The sequence below is a fragment of the Euprymna scolopes genome, chromosome 9, assembly GCF_053919585.1.
Source record: "Euprymna scolopes isolate OS-2025 chromosome 9, ASM5391958v1, whole genome shotgun sequence".
NCBI lineage: Eukaryota > Metazoa > Mollusca > Cephalopoda > Sepiida > Sepiolidae > Euprymna > Euprymna scolopes.
In genome coordinates, this window is record NC_136490.1 from 44633976 (window position 1) to 44658129 (window position 24154).

Consider the following 24154-nt stretch of genomic DNA (forward strand, 5'->3'; position numbering starts at 1 on the left):
TTGTAATCTTTTGTTTTTCTGCTCCGCTGTGATGCCACCTCGCACACGGCTCGGTCCTTTGCATACGTTGACTGTCGTACAGAAGATGTGTTACAAATTGACGTTTAATGCTTATTCTTAAAACTGAAAAAATAATCAAAAGTTTGTGAATTTTGTCAAATGCTTATTACTTCGTCTTTCTCTTCTTTCATAAAATGTGATTCAAGTAAATACAGTCCACATTAACGATGTTTACGCCTAGAAATTATGCTAAAAAATTAATAACCATCAGTTAATTGGTTCACGTATGTTTTCTTTTATATACTAAGATATAAGTGATACACATGTCTATCGTTATATAGATCTGGATTGGAGAATGCATGTTTATTTATAAACGCTTTTTTTTTAGTTAAATGCCTGCTTTTAGTCGATACTATTTTGTTTAAAGAGCGCTACGCGATAAAGAAGGTTTTAGAATGTTTAACTACATTTCTACTGTACAGACATGATTTATGGATCAATAAGCATATAACGAGAGAACAAGAGAATACTGAAATTATATATATATATATATGTGTGTGTGTATGTGTGTGTATGCATATATGTATGTGTGTACGTATGTATGCATATATATAAATAAATATATATAAATGAATGCTTGTATTTGTACAATAGTTCATGTATATATACATATATATATATATATATATATATATATATATATATATATATACATATATATATATATATATATGTATATATATGTTGTTTTGAAAAAGAAAAACCGAATGAATTTATAAAATGATCAACGTTTCGTCCCTATTGCAGAGGACATCTTCAGGATATTAAAAGGAAAAATGCAAAAAAAAAAAAAAAAGACAACGATCATAGACCATACGAAAATGAAAAGGAAACAGTTTTAGAATCCTACCCATATCGGGAAGGAACTTATGTGGGAAGGTTGGGTTGTTCAATGCCTATATAATCACTTTTTTTTAAACAACATAACGTCGACCATCGCTGGTATTTTATTTTATTTTTATACACACACACACACATATATATATATATATATATATATATATATATATATATATATATATATATATATATATATATTATATATAAATATATATAATATATGTATATGTATACATATATATATATACGTATGCACACACACCCACACACCCACACACACACACACACACATATATATATATATATATATATATATATATATGAATGCGTGTATTTTTACAATAATACATATGCATATATGTACATGTAGTTTACATATTTAAATTTATATTATATACGGGTGTATTAAGACAACTACAAGTAAATTCTCTTTATAAATATACTTTAATAATTATAATATGTTGAGTATACAAATCTATTCAGTAAACTAATATAGACTAGATAGCATAAAATATATTGTACTAGATAGCAAGTTTGCTTCGACCAATGCATGCACATAACCAGGACTGAAAGTCTATGTTTATTTCCAGACACAACACACTGGAAAGGATGTCTATTTTCTCTCTGTTTTACAGCTTTTGTTTGTAACAGTAATATCATCAATAGTGACGCACATATGTTGATGCAAACGTTATTAAATGAGTCATTTTGGAGAACGATTTTACACGACATACCTGTTCTTTAGACGATTAAACGTTTAACGGAGAAATATATCTGTAATAATTAAGAGAGTCTGTGTGAGCATGTATTTCCTAACAACGATATATGATGTTGTAACAGGGGCAGGAGATGCATTCGACGTTAATCATTTCATTAATGCCCCTTTTTAGTCCGATGAGGTAGTTTCGTTTAATTGAGATTCCACTGAAACATGTATGCAAATATCTAACCATAAATATATTATATACTAGCTCTCTCCTTCAATGAGCAATTTTAATAATCACATCGTTTTCATTAGATGTTGTAGTAATCCTATATATAAATATATATATATATATATGTATATATACATATATATATATATATATACATATATATCCATATACATATATGCGTATATATATATACATATATGTATATATGCATATATATACATATGTATACATATATGTGTATATATACCTATGTACATATGTATATATATACATATATATATACATATACATACATATGCATACACACATACCCCCCACACACACATATATATATATATATAGAGAGAGAGAGGGAGAGGAAGAGAGATACGTTTATATGTATATATGTCTTACTATATATGCGGCATAATCACGTTGATACACCAGTTATCGTCAGGTCAGCGAAGTTAGGGGGTGGTTCAATTTAATAGAAATAAATCTGTTACAGGATCTGTAAAACTGATTTCCATAATAAAACAGTTTTGTATTATTTTCATTCAGCCTAGGAAGATAAAAAATTTCAAAATATCCACATCTTATGTATTGAGTTAATCCTAATTTCTGTTTAGCTTATAGGAAATGCCTGATATATAAGAATTAAAAAAAAAAAACACATAATTAGTAATGTCTGTTCTACAATTTGTAAAACTCCTTAGAAATCTAAATCTGAATGGATACGAATAGCGTTGGCATGAATAAAAGTAAATGATTTTTAAGATTACTTTTCGCAAAAGTACTCAATGATGCTGTCTTCGGCATTTTCGTATTACCTTCGTAGTGTCAATTGTACATAATGATGTACAAGCATGCACGTACATATCTTACTATGTTTTCATACAATAAATACACCAGTTAAAGGACAAGTAACATGTATTCGCCAAACCACACCTTGCACCAGATTACAATCCAGACATATTAATACAAAATTTTGCTTCTATAATTCTTATTCTAAACAAAGTCACTTACATGACTTTGGCTGTAGCAAATGCATTAATATTCAACATAAGATTCGGTTGTTTTAGTAAATAACTGAGATTAAAAAAAAATTGCTTAATTTTAGGTTCATTGCCCATGAACCAAATCCAAAGTAAATCTGAAATATCATTATTCTATAATTTCTGCTTTAATTATGTTCCATAAAAGCGTGCTCTTAATATAAGAAGACTTACGTTTATTTATTAACAAAGACGCACTGATCGACGTTGCCCGGTCCATGAAAACTAAATAAATGTTAAATAGCATGGTTAACATTGTTATATACAAGTTAGAAAAGCATTTCATCAAAGGCATGAAAATTGTTAAACAAAATGTTTTTACTATAGGCTTTAAAAATAAAGGTACAAGATTCAGTTTGAAATTTATTTATCTTCAAAGTGCACTTTTATAAATTTTACAAAGTAATGTATAAAATTTAATTTAAATTTAATCACAAAATTACCTTAGATTTATTTTATGTAATGTGCATTCTGTTGCACATTTAGAAAAACATAATTGAAAAGTTTATATCTATATTATTATTGCTAGATGAAATATAATGTTTTTAAATTGCAAGTGTAGTATATTTTTTATTACGTCTTAACCTTTTTGATCTTGTTACACAGCAAAGTGTACTATATTTTTTTATTGTTACTTCATATATTTTTTATCTTCTTTGGAAGCAAATGTAATATATTTTCTACTATCATGTAATCTTTCCTCATCTTGATAAAGAGCAAAGTGTAGTATATTTTCCATGACCAGTTCATCTTTTCTGTCATCGTTTAGTAAAATACGAATACTTCAAGTCTAAGACAACCTTTATTTTTCTGATAATTCATACCGCCTCTTTTTTTTTTGTGAACTTGACTTTTCCTACATTCTAAACTAAGGTAGTCCTGGATATGACCTTAAACTATATCCGATGGTGAGGCTCAGCTTGCGGGCTTTGATGAGTGTTGAGCAACTCCTTAATTGCCATTGCTCCAAGGTTCACTCTGACCCGGAGTGTTAGTACCTGTTAGGGTCTCAACTGTGGATTAAATAGAAACCGACTTGAAAAAAAAAATGTTCTATTATTTTTTTCAAAATAACTTAATCCGGCATTAAATAATCTAAAAAGGGTTAATATGGCGTAAAAAAAGCAACTACCAACTAAACTAAGGCTGTATTAAATTCTGACTTAATGGGGAAGCAACTCATTCAAGACGATCACACGTATCGCCGTTATAATTATATAGTAAAATATAGCGTAGTTGTATTTAATGGAAAACGGTGTATTAGCATCTGTTTATTAATTTAACTCTGATGGCGAATAACAATTTCGTGGATTATAGATTTTTGAAAACAAGAATCGTCATATTCGCCAAACAGTTTGTGTATGTACAGGTTAATGGCGTGCTCCATATTAGACCTGGTCGCAGCTGTTGCTTTAGAGGTTTACTTCATCTTTAACAATTTGCTCGATAAATGCTTGACAGTCGTGCCTGTTATTAATTTCAATGGGAATGAAGATAAATTCGTTTAGGATTTTTATGACATGATTTACAACTTAGACCTGACTAAAACGTAGACTAACATTTCGAATTCATTATATCTTCCTGAAGTTAAAATAAAACACTTATTTTATCAGATCCACACACGATACTTGCGTTTTCATGGTAGCAAAGTACGGAATACATGCATACCGTACTTTGGAGTTATTGTGCCAAATTCTGGGGTAATTACGCTAACTGGAAAAAAAGTGTTCCTATATGCGTGGTTGCCAGAAGAACACTTTTAGCTAGCTGGTACAATTCCCCGGACCTGGCGCAATTACCCAAAACTACGGTATACATGTATATATGTGCGTTATCGACATTAAAATTCGGTCGGTTGAATCGGCTTCCTTTGAATAACGAACTCTCAAGGGAATATTAAATTAACAAACAGACCCAGTCGTGTGTATGTATTGTTAATAGGAGATGAAAATGTTAGGCGATTACTGTTCATGGAGGAAGGTGTCGACGTCATCCTACATACAGGTATTTTAAAATGGCCACTCATCTGGGACTAACAAAGCTATCATTGTTTACCCTAGCTGACTCGTCGAGTAATCACAAATATATAATTTATCAATCATTATCTGAACATATATATATATATATATATATATATATACATATGTAAGATTAATATTGTTCTAATTCGTATTATATTAATAAGAAAGTTTTAAAATATAATAACATAATATAATGCACTACTAAAACAGATTAGTTTACGTTGATACAATTATAAACATGCTTTTATGGCTTCTATGGGAAAGACGTTAACAAAAGAATGAACTCCTTTTTAATTTTTTATGGATTACACAAAAGTCATTCATTAATAATAATAATAATAATAATAATAATAATAATAATAATAATAATAATAATAATAATAATAATAATGATAAGTGAAGATCAATGGTCGCCGCTGGTGAGAAATCAATGATGAGCGTCTGTTGGGATATCGCAAATTCTTTTGCAAAGGTTATCGACTGAGGTGGGAATACAGGGAGTCTGGAGAGGCTTGTTGTCACTCAGACTGTAGGGAAGCTATATTTGTTCTCAAAGAAGAATATTTGATGATTGCTTGTATACCTACTCCTAGTGAATAAATAAATAAATAAATAAATAATAATAATAATAATAATAATAATAATAATAGTAATAGTAATAGTAATAATAATAATAATAATAATAATAATAATAATAATAATAATAATAATAATAACAACTAACAGAACCCGTGGAAATCCTACGGTAGTTGAAAATATTTAAATTTTATAAATGGAACAAAAAATAAATAAATAAAATAACGACGAATTTTAAACAACATTTTGGTTTTTTTTTTTAATCTTTCAAAGCTAAAATGATTTAATATTTAAAAACTTACACCTTTTCAATAAAAAATCAACACACAATACATTGTTTTTTCTCTGAATAATTTGTTAATACACATTATATGTTAATTCACTTGCACATTTTTTTTATTTGTAAAGATAAAAAATAGCTTATAGTCTCCTCTCAACATAACTTTTTTAATTATAAAATAAAATAACCAATTTGAAACTGTAAACAGATAGCTATGTTTTATTTTTGTTTTGAACATTGTTGGTTTTAATGATATTTAACTGATAAAATGCGACTATAAATTGAGGCAATGATATTCTCATTAATTGATGTTTGTGATGATGATGTTTTTCGTGACACTGGATATCGGACAAGTAAATTAATATTTAGATAATGTATGAAAATTAATACTTATTGATTTAACTTGAAAATCTTATCCAAATAAAAAAGGATGTATATTTTAGAAATTTAAATCATACATTAATTATACTAGGATTTTCTGAAGCATGCTAATATTGCAATATTATTTATATATTCATAGACAAGTAATGCACAGTATATACATGTGATCCATGTTATATACAAGGTTATACATTGTATGCATATGAGGATATTGCATTGTCCAGTTTTAACAATATATGATATATCATATTTTACCTTTCATATGGTAAGATTTATGTGAAATAAAAATATATTATATATTATTCAATACCTAATGTATTTTTCTATGCATTTTATCATGCATCATTATGCTTTGTGTACTTTTTATTTTCATTGTTACATAAGATAATAATATGTCGTCATGTATTATTTATCTTATATTTATACTAGCAAAAGTACACTTCGTTGACAGGATTCAAAAACAGTCTAAATGGACTCTAATTTATGAAAGTATGATAGGTTATGAAAAGGAAGGGTTGTAAAGTACGATAGGTTATGAAAAGGAAGGGTTGTAAATTTGGGGCTATCGAAACTAAAGCAAAATATGATGAAAGTAAAAATAAAATAGATAAACCCCATAATTTATTATACCATACATGCTCACACTGAAACACTTAAACAATATTATGTGGATCTATATTTAAAAACCTTGTTAAACTTTGTGACATATTTCCATTCGATGGAGGCCAGGCTCGAACGAACGCCCCATAGTTTTATAATACCATATTTCTTCAAACTGAAACATAATTATCAAGATATACTTACGCAGATAGATATGAAAAGTCTTTATTAAAGTGTATGCCTATTTGCATTCTATGGAGGCCAGGCGCGAACGCAGACCGTACAATTTTATTATACCATCCCCATTTAAGTTAAAACATACTTATCAAAGTATTATTATGTACATCTATATCAAACACACTTGTAAACGGTTTTTTTTTATGTTTAAATTTTTTCATTTGCATACTTTGTGGACCAGGCGCGTATGCAGACCTCACAATTCTAATGAATAATCATTATGCCAGTTCAAACATACCCATTCCTGTGTCTCGATACATCTATCATTATATGTGATCAGTTTTCGATAATAGTCAATCATATAGGAGCTTATCCGTGACCAGGTATTTATTTGCTCCCCCACCGAGCAAATTAGGCACATGGCCGATTTTTAATTAGAGGAGTGAAGGGGAAATTGGGACAAACTCCCCGGGGAGTAGCGGAGCTGGATAGTGACAATTGGTATGAATGGCTGCCCCTACATTGACCAAGGTGTTATATGTGGGGTTTCCCCCACATATGGTCTTTACCTGCAGTATCTGCCGGAACAGATGGTATTTATTTGCTCCCCCACCGAGCAAATTAGGCACAAGGCCGATTTTTAATGTGAGGAGTGAAGGGGAAATGGGGACCAACTCCCCGGGGAGTAGGGGAGCTGGATAGTGACAATTGGTATGAAGGATCGCCCTACATTGACCAAGGTCTTATATGTGGGGTCGCCCCCACATATGGTCTTTGCTTGCAGTATCTGCCGGAACAGATGGTATTTATTTGCTCCCCCACTGAGCAAATTAGGCACAAGGCCGTTTTTAATGTGAGGTAAAAGCCAGCTCCCCTAAAAGTAAGCAAAAAGGGGGCACTCTGGTTACCAAAAATAATAATTGTCCCAGTATAGAGGGTTTCCCCTCCATTGACTGGTACAAATTATCTTAAGTGCAGCATCTGCCGGAACAGATGCTACGCTTTGATCTTGACCAAAAGGCCACGAAGGTGGCCTATTCGTGACCCGACACACACACAGATTTTCAGCTTTATATTATAGATAAATGTATAATATGTATTATTTGTTTTATATTTATATATATCATGTATTATATATATATATAATGTATTATTTATTTTATATTTATATATATAATGTATTATATATGTATATTACGTATTATTATATATATATATATGTAATGTATTATTTATTTTATATAATTATTTTATAATATACAAGAGACGTTTACAAAGTAAAACAACTTACTTTTATTCGGCACAAATGGATAAGAAGGGATCAGAACTTGCATTGTTGTGATGACTGAATTTACGGATTCAGGATCTTAAAATTTTACCTCTCTGTTGCAGATATTGACGGTGACCAACTCAACCTCTATCATAGAATATGACAGAAGTTAAGATGCATCATTGAATACTACCATGCAGAAAAAAATGCAACGGCGCCTGTCGAACATAAAGAGACGATGCACTTTATGTCAGTACAGTTAGGAGATGGCTTTTTCGGTTTCAAATCGGCGACAGAGATGTGAGTGAGAAAGCCTCTCCGGACTTTTCATAGGCTAGCAAAACGGCATTGAGAATAGCGCTGGCTATGTAAAAAACTTCTAGAGCAAAAAATTTATCTCGTTTTAATTGTACCTCTTCTGTCTTAGTCGCTGTTCAAAGTTTAGATTTTAAATGACAAATATAGGGCTCACTTTTGAGACGAGCCTCCTATTAAACATATATACATTTTATATCTATGTTATAGTCTGCTAAATAAGGCATCTTATTTCATTTAATATATCATTAATCGAATCCATATACTATATAATATATTATTCATTTTATACATTTATTATATATTTTATTACACATCGTACGTGTATGTTTATTACTAGAGTGCCCATGATTACCGTTAATTGACTAGATAAGCTGAGATAAAAGAAAGGCTACACAAATAAACCCTTGTACTAGTAGAAGCATTTTGAGGGCCCTAAAAACTGTTTTTATTCTTTTTGTTATGTTTATTGTTAATAATGTACAGGGTTATGGCAACAGCATATGCTTAAAATTGTTTTGACTCTCGAGAATATATCCGAGAAAGTTAGACACAGTTAATATACCGAGAAATACATCACTCTATATAAAAGCATATACGATATGAACGGATACACACTCGAGAATCAACACAATGACGAGAATATGCTGTTGTCATATTGCTAGTAGTTTACGTCTGTTTATATAACTATTTGTACTTGCATTTCGGGTTCTATTTATTTACTCACCTGGAAACAAATAATTAAAAAAAATAGCAGCAAAGTTCCACCCCTGGCCTGTAGCGATCACTAAATGATGGAAAGCATACTACTATAATAATTACATCCCTCGGCCTGCTATATTTTGTAATTCTTACACAGTCCCCTGCTTCCTTGACTTAACTGACATGTGTGTGCAGTCAGCACCAACCCTATTAAGGGTTTAACCCGCTCCCTCCGAAGGAGGAAGTTTCATGGGAGTATGAAATTCACAAGCGACTGAGCTGACATGCTTAAATTTAAGTGTAATGTGAAGAAAAATCTCGCTGCTCAACTCCTTCCACAGTGTTCTTGGAGATGACGTCGAAAACAAAAGCCCTTTACTTCCAGAGTGTTAGTGTGCTTTGTTAAAAGGGATATAAAAGAGGTATGCAACCATGTCCATCCACAGCCTTTGAGCCGCTGGAGGCACATAAGCCATCTACAACTTTTGTAGATGTTTTTATAGCGAGGAGTTCTTTTCATAGGGTGAGGGAGCTGGCCCCAAGCCCAACCTTTCCAGAAGTTACATACCGCACCTAGCCTTCTGAAATGGCCACCCATCTCGTACTGGCCACGATCAAAGTTGCTTAACTTCGGTGATCTAGCGAGAATCGGTGTGTCAACGTTATTGCGCTGTACATGCAACTATGCACTTAACGGATAATTGAATTACCTCTGAAATTGTCCGCAAACGAAAGAAAATTAGCAATCTTCTAAATCAATAATGAAATTCTGATATATATATATATATATATATATATATATATACATGTATATATATATACATGTATATATATATATATATATATATATATATATATATCCTCTGTAACTCGAAGAGCTTTACTGAGACTTATGCACACTTACACAGCACACATGAAGGCAATATCGACACATCTGCACGTAAATGCTTGTTCCCGCAGTCGAGGAAGCCATGCCCTATTCTATATAATACGCCATTTTTTTAGGAACATTTAAATATTAACCCCAATAAGAATACCGATGACTGAAGATAATGTTAAAAGTGTAAAGATAAAACAAAATTCTGTACCTTATGTCTTATTTTCTCAACATAATGTATTATCGCCATAAAATCGAAGTTAGTATTTATTGAAAGCTGACTATTAATAAAGATGTGTTAATAATTGCATTCATCCGTCTACATAGGGTGTCCTGTGTGTCGTCGGTCATTCATTCTCCCAGATTTGATTACGCCTACTAATGAGAGAAAAAGTAGTTGCTTTCTTTACTCGTACTATACTCTATATGATATAATAAGATTTGCATTGCGCAATGTACGCGTGCGCGTGTATTTATATAATTATTAGAATACACGTATAAATACACATGACCATCGATTCATTATATATATATATATATATATATATATATATATATGATTACTTCATTTCCTCACATAAATTAATATACGAAGATTGAATGTGCAAATTTTCTAGTATTTACTTCAACAGTTCTCAATAGATAGGTAGTAAGTTATGAAAATATATAGGGCGATTAAGCTACACAGAATATTCCGCATTTCATTCTCCCCTGACGAATTCTAACGAGAATGAAACGCGGAATATTCCGTGTAGCTTAATTGCCATATATAACCTGGAGCTAAAAACTAGATCCCGTATCCGGAGACTTTTTTGGTATTTTGTATAAGAGGAGGTAATATTTGATCAACACTGCTGGGGAACCATGTTTTAATATACATTTTTGTTTTTAATTTCTCTCAACTGTCTCATGGTAAAAAAGTATCTGTAAAAAGAACTATTGCGAATTTCAATGAGCAAATTGATTCAGCGATTGGAGAGAATTTAATGACTTACTTACAAAATAATTTTCTAAAATAGAATAAAATATATATAATTTTTTTATTACTTTTATACAGTTTACAAGGTTTTAAATGTGCAAAACAATATATATATTTATATATTAGACATTTGTCCATATAGGGGTATGAGTGTGTTTCTTATTGTCTCCGAATAGGATCGATGTGTTATTTATTATAGGAATGCCTCCGATAAATATCCAAAATCGTTAATCACATATAAAACCGATTGAAATGGGCAGAGGACAACATGAAAACAGATTTTTCCAAATTTTTGTTCATGGATTAAGTGCGTGTAACTCTTGATAGCCCAGAGTGATGGAGAAAGGGATGGATCCCATATGGACGACATCGTCATCAGCATTTAATGCGCCAACAAAGTGGTGGTGGGATAATGATTTTGGCTGGGGTTATCGAGGTATATTTGTTGGACACGGAGAGTACCGGAATGCGTAAAAATGACGTCAAATGCGTGCATAGCTTTTCTGAAGAAGCACCTTGAATCATGGCTGAGGAAGCTATGGTTGACGTCCAGAAGAACCATTACTTTTATGCAGGATAATGCTCCCTCGCATGCAGCAAAAAAAAAAAGCAAAGACGTTTTGCAACAATTGGGGGTCTCTGGACTACGGAAGTATGAGTGACCTGCGAATTCACCAGATTTGAACCCAATTGAGAACATTTGGAGTATCAGGAAGCAACGCCTCTATGCAAGTGGACGCCAATTTAAGAGCAAAGATGTGTGTGATGCAGCGGTATCGCGAAGAATAACTGTTCACAAAATCACAAACTTGACTAATTCTGTGGACCAACGTCTTTTACAAGTCATTCATAAAAACAGGATCTCATATCCCCTACTAATTATGTCAACGTATAAATTGCTATGTAGATATTGCGTTCTAAGCATTTTTTCTAATTCACTTAATGTTTATAGATTATTTCAATAAACAGGTTATGGGTATATTGTGTTTTGTTTTTTTGTTAACCTCGTTAATAACTTGACATACTGACATATACAAATATTCCTATTTTCTGCCATAGTTTCGCTAATACTGATTTAAATACTTTTATATTCTGACTGGAGTAGCTGAATAGTATTGTAAGCACTTTCTCAAAGTTTCGTGGATTTTTATTCACTCGTTCCTTAAGTATTTAAAAAATGTCCACTCATTAATAATTGGATACGCAGTATACATATATATATATATATATATATATATATATATATATATATATATATATATATGTATATGTATATGTATATATATATGTATATATATGTATGTATGTATATATATATATATATATATATATATGCATTACATTATATTATATTATATTATATTATATTTATTATATCATAACCTATGATGCCAAACGATATTGGTTATTTAGATTCCGCCTGTCGGATTTGTAGCCAAACTTAATACTGTGAAACAGTCTGACTGTGAGACACTGTATAAGTACCCTTTTTCGGCTCGAGCATTCTTTTTAACTGATATCGCTTGTTTCTGCTTTAGAATAAACGCACACCGTTTGTAAATAAATAAATTCATTACTTTGAGAACGGCTGTCAATGTATGTATATAGCATTATTAAATAGTAAAAATAGTAAAATATTAGTTGATAACAATATCGATTATTATTTAGCTGGCGAGTCTAGTTATCGGCAACGCTGCGATAGAAAACTGAGGTATATTTTTAAATAGAAACATATATACCAGAGTGATGAGCAAACGTTTACAGAAAATGACGAGTTCGGTGTGCAAAACAAGATTGATGTTTGAAGCTGTGTTTTGAGGGTAGAGAAATTATTGTTTCATGGAGCTAAGAAAAAGAGTTGTGTTGTGAAATTGAGTTGTTTTATATGTTACAAATGCGATTGTTATGTGATTTTGACAGGTATTAATGTTGTGTGGTCTTTGTTAAGTCGAGAGTTCTCTGATATTGTGTTAATAAAAATGAAATGTTACTTTTCTTTCCACTGTTTTTTTAAATTAAATATTCATACTGTGGACATGGTTATACAACGAATTAAATTTTTTGTAGTTTTTGATTAGAAATTAAGGAAATTTTGTATCAGTTAGAAACTGGGTGTGTTTAATTGTGTTGTATATGCATGTATTCTATTTTAGTTACATTCCTATCAAATGTGTAATGTATGTATTTTTTGTTTGCTGTCGGAGTTTGAAATTTAGTAAACTAAGAAGAACAAACAGCATAGAAAATATAATTTGTTAAACTGATGGTCAGCGTATGCGTATAGATGTTAAGAGAAGTATATTAAGTATAAGAAGTGGATGTGGAAGAAAAGGTTACGTGGATCTACCATCCATCCATCCATCCATTCATCCATCCATCCATTCATCAATTCATCCATTCATCCATCCATTCATTCATCAATCCATCCATAGCCTTGAGCCCATGGAGGTGCATAGGCTATCCAAAACTTTGTAGATGATTTTGCAGCGAGGAGTTCAGTTTTCGTAGGTAAGGTGCTGGCGCAACGGCCGACCTTCCCAGAAGGTACATACAGCACCTTGTCTTTCCAGATGTCACCCATCTTGTATTGACCAGGCTTAACGTTGCTTCTCGATTATCTACCGAGAACCGGTGCGTCGAAATGATTGCGACATACTTGGATCAACATTCACAGATATAACATGACGACTATTTGCAAAAGCGTATATGTTCGCTATATCGATACCTTTACTGGTTGAATATCGTCTATACTTATCGCTCTTGCCTCGGGTTTTTGTCTTTGAATTTTTCCTTTGATCCCTGTTTTTTCGATCGTACCAACAAACATAAAATAAGATGCAATGTATAAACACTCGTTATGTATGTATAAACACAATTCTTTTGTTTTTGGAAATGCGATTGCGTAATATGTTACAAATGTTGCTGACAATTCTTTGTTGTTGTAACTATTCTCATAAAAATATATACTTTCTAAGAGAATGGACTCATGTAAACAGAACAGATGGTACACTTCGCCTACAAAAGGGCGCAATTCTTGGGTGACTAATTTTGTAACAAATAGAATGAAAACTACTCCAGCATCCAAAATATAATAAGCGATATCTGTGAGTTTTGTATCTTGAACAACGAAGATGATGCACTACCGAATAAAGGAAGAGGTAATATAAAGAAAGATCATCTATGGACAATGAATATAAGCTACATTGCCACTCTGCATACTGAACGTTGGAGTGTAGTAAAATAGTATAATAATAGAAATAATAGTAGAGTTCCAGCTTCAGATAGCTCAGGAAGTGATAGACTTTAAAGTTAAGATCATTTTCTCTTTTTCAATTTTGGTTTTTCGCTGTTCTTTTGCCCTCATAATTAGACAGGATGAAGCAGACAATAAAACTACTTTTACTATGAGGAATGTTGGGGACGGAGATTTCACGTTAGCTGAGAGAACACTATTTATTAATCAGAGGAGTGCATATCTTGCTTGTCAACGTCGGCCCGTCTTCGAAGCGGGCACCGTAAGTAAAAAAGAAATGGCAAACTTAACTTTAATCGGATGGATGTCTTCAAGTCCAACCTAAACAAATTCCTGATGAACCGCCCCCTTAAGTAAGGCACTTTATCAAATCTCCAATACTAACGATTACTACGATACTATCCCATTAATTACTGTATACGCAATAACCCTTATCCCTGAGTGGCTTCCGGGTCTTGATAAGTGGTGACCACAATGTAAAAAAAAAAATCGTCATATATGTGACCCGAACTGAAGCTCTGATAAGCAGCCATTCTTGGATCCCTGCAGTCGGCCGACATTAAATATAGTGAAGCCACGAGAAAAGGATTCGAACCACAAACCTCAGAAAAAGACTCTGAATCAACTCTAGGCATAATTCTCGCTATGAATGGGGGAAGAGTCGGGTAGGCTGATTAAGTTCGCTATTACGAAACCATTCCTGCTTCAGGTGGAAACATGCCGTGCTGGCTGGATGTTTTGTAGTACATGTCAAATGTACTTCCTTTCAATTGTTATGCTTTCACATTTTCCACGTAACCCCCTCAAAATTATGAATCGATTTCTCTCATGCTACGGGTTAATGAATAAAACAATAGGTTAGTGTCGATTATAAACTTTGTAGTAACCCAATCGTGGCGCAGTTAAACTCTGATTTTACACACGCCTTTACAGCATGTTGAAGGGCTCACGTCGACGACGCCTCATTGACTGCAATCTGACCATGCCCCAGGAATATACGGCAGACGCCTGACATGTACAGGTCAATGTCTGGCTTCAGACAATTAGTTCACTTTGTGTCTAGTTTTTTGGTCACAATATACCCGCCCGTTTACACACACACACACACGAGCGCGCGCATATACATACATACACACACATACACACACATATATATATATATATATATATATATATATATATATATATATATATATACACACACAAACACAATACATCATAACGAAATGGGGCGTTCTAACATTAATGACTCCTATTTTTATTTCGCTGGAATAGAATAAGAGAGGTTTACAAATCGCATTTTTATGATGAGTGAACTTATGCATTCATCTCCTGAAAGTTATCTATCACTTTTACAGATACTGGATGTGTGAGATCTAAGAATTAAATGACTTGAGTACCATCAGCTATAATCGAAACCGAAATCAAATCTTATGAAGAATTCTCAGTAAAATTATTTATTACAAAAAATGGAAGTACATAACAATTAAACGACACGGATGTAAGCGTGACACAGACAATAACGCATACGCCATCGTATTAATATTTACATGATGATGATTATAATAACAATAATGTATATATATATATATATATATATGTGTGTGTATATATATATATGTATACATATATATATACACATATATATATATATATATTTATATACATATATGCTTTTTATGCTTTCTTTTAGTGTAAATGTCCCTGTGTGTGGGAATCTGTGTACATTTCTCTACCAAATAGCTCTGTCAATTTTCGGCCTAGAGACTCGAGATATGACATAAGGGGTATTGAGATTTGGGAACATCTTTTTAATCGGTGTTCGGCCAGAAATTGGTTTTCAATGGGCCAAAGTTCAACGATTTGACCTTTGAAAACTCTACAAAACTCCTCCCGCAATTATGGGTTTGAACACGAAATTTAAAATGTAAGTTACTTGGGCATGGATCGAGTATTTTAAATGGATGTGGACCCCAAAAAATCAAATGCTAAAGGGTCAATATTGGGGTCAAAGTTTAAGAAAATTGATATCTGCGGTCTCTATAAAATTACTCAAATTTTTGTCTAAACATTTGGGATCTTATATAAAGTGTATTCACAAATATCAAAAAAATTGGCTAAAAACATTAATATCTTCACCTGCAACTGGACACTTTTCTACAGGGAGGGAGGGAGGGTCCTTTTTTTCGCCGATATTTTCGAAAGTAATCCTCTCCTCTCGATTGTCTAGCCTTAATTAAAACCTACGTCTCTTTCGGTTTTGCAGTGGTCGTAACAAATCAGGTTTTTTGCCCGTTCTTTTCTTCCTTTACGGTACGGGTTCGAGCCTGGCTTCCTACTAGCACTTTTTTTTGTTGCTCAAATTACACCTCCAAACACTCGGGCAACGCCGGGAACCCATGCCAGTATATATATATATATATATATATATATATATATATATATATATATATATATATATATATATATATATATATACACGTTATATTTCATAATTCACCTGTACACACCGGTCCTGGTAAAATCAGCGAAGATATAGCCCATCCAGTACAAGACCAGACCATCAGTTGGAGTTTTATGTGCTTCGCGTGTATCTCGGTATTACTTGAAATTGTCCTGACTTTCTACTAACTACAAAAAATTTCTCGCGCTAGTCACAACATCATTGGTGATATATATATATATATATATATATATATATATATATATATATATATATATATATATATATATATGCGCCTGTGTAGGGTGTCGATGAAGTCATCAAACATCACCAATGATGTTGTGACTAGCGCGAGAAATGTATATATATATATATATATGTATATATATATATATATATATATATATATACATAGTTAATCTCTTCACATTTAATAGATTTGAAAAATGATCAGTTTACATGCAGTTTAGTGTAGTATACTTTACATAATATGCATGCCATTCTAACATTGGCATTAGGCGCAGCCCCAGTAATTACAAAATTTTATGCGCCTTATAGACACCCCCCACACACATATGTAGGTGTGTGCACGATGTAATACTTGATATTAATATATAATATATTGTCATTATAGTTAAATATGTATAATTATCTTAGTATGTGTTGATCGGTGTTGTAGTAATTTGCAATAAAACATTCGTTTTGACTAAGACTATCATTTATTTTTATTTTCTTATGTTGGCCAAACTATTTACTTTTAAACTGCCTACATTATAATTTAAATGTAGTTATTCTATTAAAATAAGTTCCGTTTGCTTCCGTTTTCTATTTTATAAATGGTTGAATCAAATCGAACGCCTTATTTAATTCTACGCCTTCTACATTTAGGTACTACATCAAACAAGACATACGCGATCTTGAACTCATTGTCGACGAAAATATTTAATGTTCTCGATAGACGAATTCCGCTTCGGGAGGCGATCACCATCGCTAAAAATGTCCTCGCTTAACTAAAATTTAAAGTGACACAAGAGTTGCAAAATAAACATCGCATTATCGAATTATTTCTAATTCAACAAGGGTTTCATCCAGTTACTACGTGGACTCAACACATGTATTAGATATGGGACGACTACTGGTTCTTTTTCGGATTATTCCTCATAGATGAATTTCCATTACATGGAGGTAAAGTTAAATACATTGTCTTGCTTTTTACATCAATTTACCGCTTCATTATTGCTCGTACACACAGTCACGGTAGAACTTTAATTATAGTAGAATGCAATTTTTTTAATTACGTGTTTTGATAATTTGAACTACTGATCTCATCTTGGATGGCATTCTTATGTCGTTCAGCAACAAACCTACTTCGCTCCGCATTTGTGCGGTTTTTTTTTTATAGACACCGCCCAGAAAAATATGAAGCAACGTAATATAAGAACTAAAAATGTATAACAAAAGCTCTCATACTAGCTAAAGTAACAGCTAGATTGATAACTTCTGACTGAAAATAACAGCACGATCCACTCTATCAGAATTATCGCTAGGTTTTTCTCACAAGGCAAATGCGTCAATTAATCTGATTTAATTTTCTCGGGATATAATGAATTAGTAATTGGATTCAGACACAACTGTGTAGTTAGTAATTACACATAAGTTCATGTGTACGTCTTGGATGCATTTTTAACATTAAAAACTACAAGATTAAGAAAAAATCACCGAAGACCGTGTCCCCCAGTCCATCGTTGTTAAAGTTCTGTACTTGTAAGTTTCTTAATCTCTTTGATTCAAAGAATTTACGCTATTGTATTTTGCAAAGATTAAATGTTTATTATGAAAAATTGTTTGTGTAATTCAATATATATATATATATATATATATATATACATATATATTATACACACACAGACACATAAACACAAACACACACACACATATATATATGAGTGTGTGTATGTGGGTGTGGGGGGGGTACGCCGAGTCGTAGAAATTTCCAGGTTAGTCTCTGGGGGCGCATTTATTCACTAGCAGAGACGCAACCCCAGCCTTCATTAAGACATGTATCTTGGAAAAAGAAACTCTAATGTAAACTCCTGCGGTTTACGCTATACTCTATGCCGTCGCACTCGTCTGCACCGACTAGGGTTAGCAGTAGTACCAAAAAACGTGCCTGGTTCTACGCAAAGCCTTCACTACTATAACCAAACCATCTGTGTGGATTTCCGAACAAATTATTTGTTGTGGCGGAAGTTCATGAATAGAAAATCGAAGGAGGGGGGGATCCATCATGCGCACACACACAGACACACACACACACACACACACACACACACACACACATATATATATATATATATATATACATCTATATATTGTGTGTGTGTCTAATAAAAGATCACGAATAATAGTTACAGAGTACTTTATTATAACCTCAGATTCATAAAATTAAAAATGGGAAAAAGAAGAAATGCCTTCTATCAAAAAAGGAAAAAAGGCAAGCGTCATACTGATATGAGGATATTAAAACAATTACCAGCTTTGGAACATTTAAAATATGAGTGAAAGTACACAGAAAAGTTTAAAAGATCAACAACTTATATATAAATAAATATATTAATATGTATATATTATATGCCAATAAGAAAGAAAAAAATGATAAATAAAATATAAAGAAATGTATAACAATATATTAGTAAGACAGGAAATTTCACCGTGCAAAGCTTTTACTATTTTGATAATTCTTTCTATGCTAGATTTATTAGATTCATTTATTACATTTAATACAATACATATATATATATATATATATATATATATAGAGAGAGAGAGAGATAGATATATATGTATATATGTATATATATACATATTATCATTATTATTATTATTATTATTATTATTATTATTATTATTATTATTATTGGCTCAGAAGGAGCTTTCACACAAGTCTTCAAAGATCTTTCCCTGAAAACAGCCTGTACTGTCCCCTTGAGGCTGAGTGACAACAAGTCTCCCCAGGTTTCCAGCACTCTCTACCTCTTTCGAGAATATTGGCAAATACATTTGCATTATCGCAACAGCTGGTTGTCATTGTTTTATCGTTGGCAGAAGGTATTGGTCTTTGCTGGGATTTGAGTGGCAATAAGCCTCCCCAAGGCCCCAGCTCTCTTCGTACTTATGCGGCTGAGGTCTGGTCACTACATAGGTATTTCCTTCCTCCTTGGCTCTACTTGGTTATTTGGTCTCGCTTTTTTTGAAAGGGGCATGATGTGTGGCGCGTTTTTTGGGGGGCCTACTATTATTATTATTATTATTATTATTATTATTATTATTATTATTATTATTATTATTATGAACATTATTATTATTATTATAAACATGGTTATTGTTATTATTATTATTATTATTATTATTAACAATAAACAACTAAAATGTACACATGTCTCACACATATAATAGCATATAATTGCATTTTCATTACATTTTACGTAATACAACCCACGTTATTATTTGTTTATTATTTATAACGTTATCGAATGTTCTCGCTGTTTCTGTTGTAGACATTTGTAATCAATTATATTATTGGCATCGCCTTATTTTCCCTTTTCTGGTTTCTCTTCTTTTTCTCTCCTTCTTTAAATCTGATGTACGCGAATAGTCTCGTTACTCTAAAGACAATATCTAGCTGCAATGTATGTAGAGTATTATCGACAAATGTTTCGGAAATTATAAAATAAAGATTATAAGTCTATGAAAGAATTTATAAGTTTTATAAAAATATCAGAAAGTTAATGTTTGAATAGGATATTTAAAGACTTTTGCCATGATACGAATAATTACGCATACCAGATGGGGGTTGATTGTTTTTTTTTCTTTTTTCTGTTTCTTTGTTTGTTTGTTTTAGAAATAGTGGAATAAACTTATAATAGGTTGTTTATACTTTAGAGTTTATGCCATAAATTAGTCTAAGTGTCGCATATATTAAAATAGTTAGATACATGGCTATTTTAATATATAAATATATATCTTTTGAAAACTTCACATTTTTTTTAAACAATCAGAAAACTTATTGTATTAATTTAAAGACTTCAACAATATGATCTGCTACCTTATATGTATATCAAACATACAAAAGAACTAATACAAAGATAATTGAAAAACCATGTGGATGGTTTCTCAGGTGGTCGCGTTATATTTGGCGGTGGACAATGAGGTTGTGTGTGTTAAAAAGTGAAAATGCAATGTTCGCATCAATTTAATTGGCAGGCTAAACACATTGTAGATATTAAAAAGGTGTTTTAATGTGTCATAATCGTAGAATGTTGTTGTAATCTAGACGAATAAGAGCAAATAGATATAATTCAAAATAATATTAAAATAGAGAACCATCCGCCGAGTATACTGCTTTGTCATTTTTTGTAAAGAGGGTAATTAAGCATGTAATTCCCAATATTTTTTTTACTTCATACTCTAAGTTTATTCATTTGTTTTATGTAAAAATTACACTTATTGGTAAGTGCAGGAATATAGTTTGATCCTGATTCAAGTATGTAATTGTATGTATGGGCATGTGTTATGTTTATATGTATGTACGACACACACATGCACTTGTACACACAAATATATGTATGTATATATATATATATATATACATATAAATATACTCTATTGTAATATAACACAATATCTATATATGCATACATATATGTAAATATATATATTATATATATTATATATATTGCATATATATATATGTTATAAATATATGTATATATATATTATATATTATATATATGCATATATATATATAATATATAATATAAATATATATATATATTTAATTAGATATCTGTACCAAATGTTTCTCCAGCAATCTACGTATTATATATATATATATATATATATATATATATATATATATATATATATATATATATATATATATATATATATATACAAGCGGTGTGGAACGATAAAATAGTCCCTACTGATTAATGTTATTACAACAGCACAATTGCCATCACTCTCATACTGCAAATCCGGACGGTTCAAGGCTGCATGTAAAAGGTCATCTCATTGAACGAACCACAGTTAAGGTCTTTGGTGTTGTTTCAAATGAGGGCCACATAATGAAACTTCACATCTTCGATGTCGGCTTGAAAGTAAACAGCATAGCGTACCGGGATATGCTGAATAGTTTGGGGATCCCTTCGTGCATTCTAGTGGCAGATCCTGGATTATGCAGCATGACTCGGCGCTAGCTCAAACGTCCAAAGACAACCTGGCTCTGTAGCAGAAGGAGTGACACGAGTTGTGCCCTTCTCCAACTGACCTTCCCACCCCGACCTGAATCCGATGGACTAATTCGTTTTTTTTTTGTTTTTTTTTATTGATTATAGAAATTGGTAAACTATGAATAGGGGCGGAGTATTTGTAATTTTAATTTTGATTGTCTTATGTTATATTTTACTTATTTAGTTTCTTGTTAAAAAATATAAATATACCAAACCTCAAAAGAAAATATATAAATAAAATAAAACGAAAACAAATACCATTGCTCCTGACGAGGATCGGACGTACCGATAGAAAGAGATTGAGAAGAATATAGCTGCACAAGAATATTTCGGCGTCAGGGTATACAATATGTCAGCTAAAATAAAATAAATACTGCTCGGCAAATTGAAAAAATATATATTTTTTTTTTAAATCGAAAAAATGATTAACTGCCGTGTTCAATCAGACATACTTGCATAACGACTTGCTGCATATATATATATATATATATATATATATATATATATATATAAAGATATGTGTGTGTCATGTCTATATATAGAATTGTATCATGCGTTTATATATCAATATATTTGTATGTGCAATGTTTACTCGTAAACCAATTAACCGATGATTATGCACTTCAGAACACAGTTGCTAGATGCAATGCTATGTTTTATTACATTAAGGTTTATGAAAATGAGTTAAAATCAGTTGGAAAATTAGAAATCAGATGCAATTCAATCTGATAGAAATTTTAACAATATATATGATATATTCCCGAACGTTAACTTTAGTTTTCTCATTTAAATGGTTTGGAGGATATACTGTTGGCCCAACCTCATGATATTTAATTATCACAATTGGTATTGAATTCCAACCATAGTTATTTTTTGTTGTGTGTGTGTTTTTTTAAGATTTTCTTCTTTTGGAAATTGTAAGACTGTGGAATGGTGCAGCTAAACCAGCTGCCAACATTACCCTGTTTTTTTTTGTTTTTTGTTTTTTTTTCTTTTTATTGAAACCAACCCAGAGCTCGTATTAGTATATTTGCTGTTCCCTTAAGTCCCATTTTCTGGATCTCTTTTGCACTTTGTTCACCAGGAATATTTGTTAGGAAGGGCTTTATCTTCTTCTTTATAAGCCCTGGGGCACCTATTATAACTGGTATGATTGATATTTCTCTAAGATTCCAGTTTCCTTTCATATCATTCATGAAACATTGATATTTGGTCTGTTTCTCCCTTTCAGCTCTGTTGAAGCCTCCATCATTGGGAACACTCACTTCAACAATGGTTGCAACACTCTCTGACTCATTCCATATAACTATGCAAGGTTTCACAGTAGAACGTTCAAGGTAGGTGGCCGTAGGGATTACATGGTTGTAATGTATGATACATAAGTTATTTCCAACTGTTCTTTCAGGTTGATATACCCAGGATTTTCTGCTACATTGGATGTTTATAGAGATAGTCCAGTGGAGGTACTTACATACTCCATCATTTTTCGCTGTGTTTAAAAGAACGTTGCAACTTAATACTAAATGACTAACACTTTCCAATTCCGTGTGGCAGAATCTGCATTTGTTGTCATTAGTCAGACTTGCCATCTTCTTGAATGCATTGGTCATCAATCCCTTGTCTTGAGCAGTCATTATAACTCATTTCTCATCGTGGTGGTGGTGGGGGGGCTCCCCTTTTGATCCAGTCCATGAACTTTCTCTCTCTACGCATTCATGTGAGTAGGCTGCAGTAAAGCGTTATTACCTGTATGTTCATTTTGCTTTCTAAATATCCTTTACATTATGCACATGTTCTAGAATTTAAAATCATGTAACAGTTTTTAATGAAAATTCATATAACGATGCAAGTCAATAGTTTTAGTATCATTATATATTGAATGTTGTTATCCAAATGCTACAAAAAATTGGGGGAAACCTCTTTTGTTCAGGGAACTTTACCCGTCTTGGTGAACTACGAACAAAGCTAATCGAGCCAGTAATACAATTTTTCATACCTTTTATGGTGCAAATTTCAAAAAACGACTTGCTAATTTGGAATCACAGCTTCGAGCTTATCGCCTTGGCAGTATATAAAATAATTATTGAACCTTTTGTTAGACAATTTATTTCAAATTAAAA

General features: G+C 31.8%; 1 protein-coding gene and 1 long non-coding RNA gene across 5 annotated transcripts in view; one reads left to right on the forward strand and one right to left on the reverse strand.

Moving 5' to 3' along the window:
- The window catches only part of LOC145284534 (uncharacterized), a 119361-nt gene that overhangs the window by 66663 nt on the left and 28544 nt on the right, over positions 1–24154 (reverse strand). The window lies entirely within an intron of this gene.
- LOC145284533 (homeobox protein DLL homolog) overlaps positions 17574–24154 on the forward strand; it is a 346230-nt gene continuing 339649 nt past the window's right edge. The window contains exons 1-2 of one of the 4 annotated variants that reach the window (XM_080133430.1): positions 17574–17928; positions 23266–23371. In XM_080133430.1, the coding sequence (XP_079989556.1) occupies positions 23307–23371 (65 nt within the window). In that variant the 5' untranslated portion in view covers positions 17574–17928; positions 23266–23306. Of the gene's footprint in view, positions 17929–23265; positions 23372–24154 lie in introns of those variants that run through there. The other 3 variants (XM_080133425.1, XM_080133426.1, XM_080133429.1) reach the window with 3 other exon arrangements.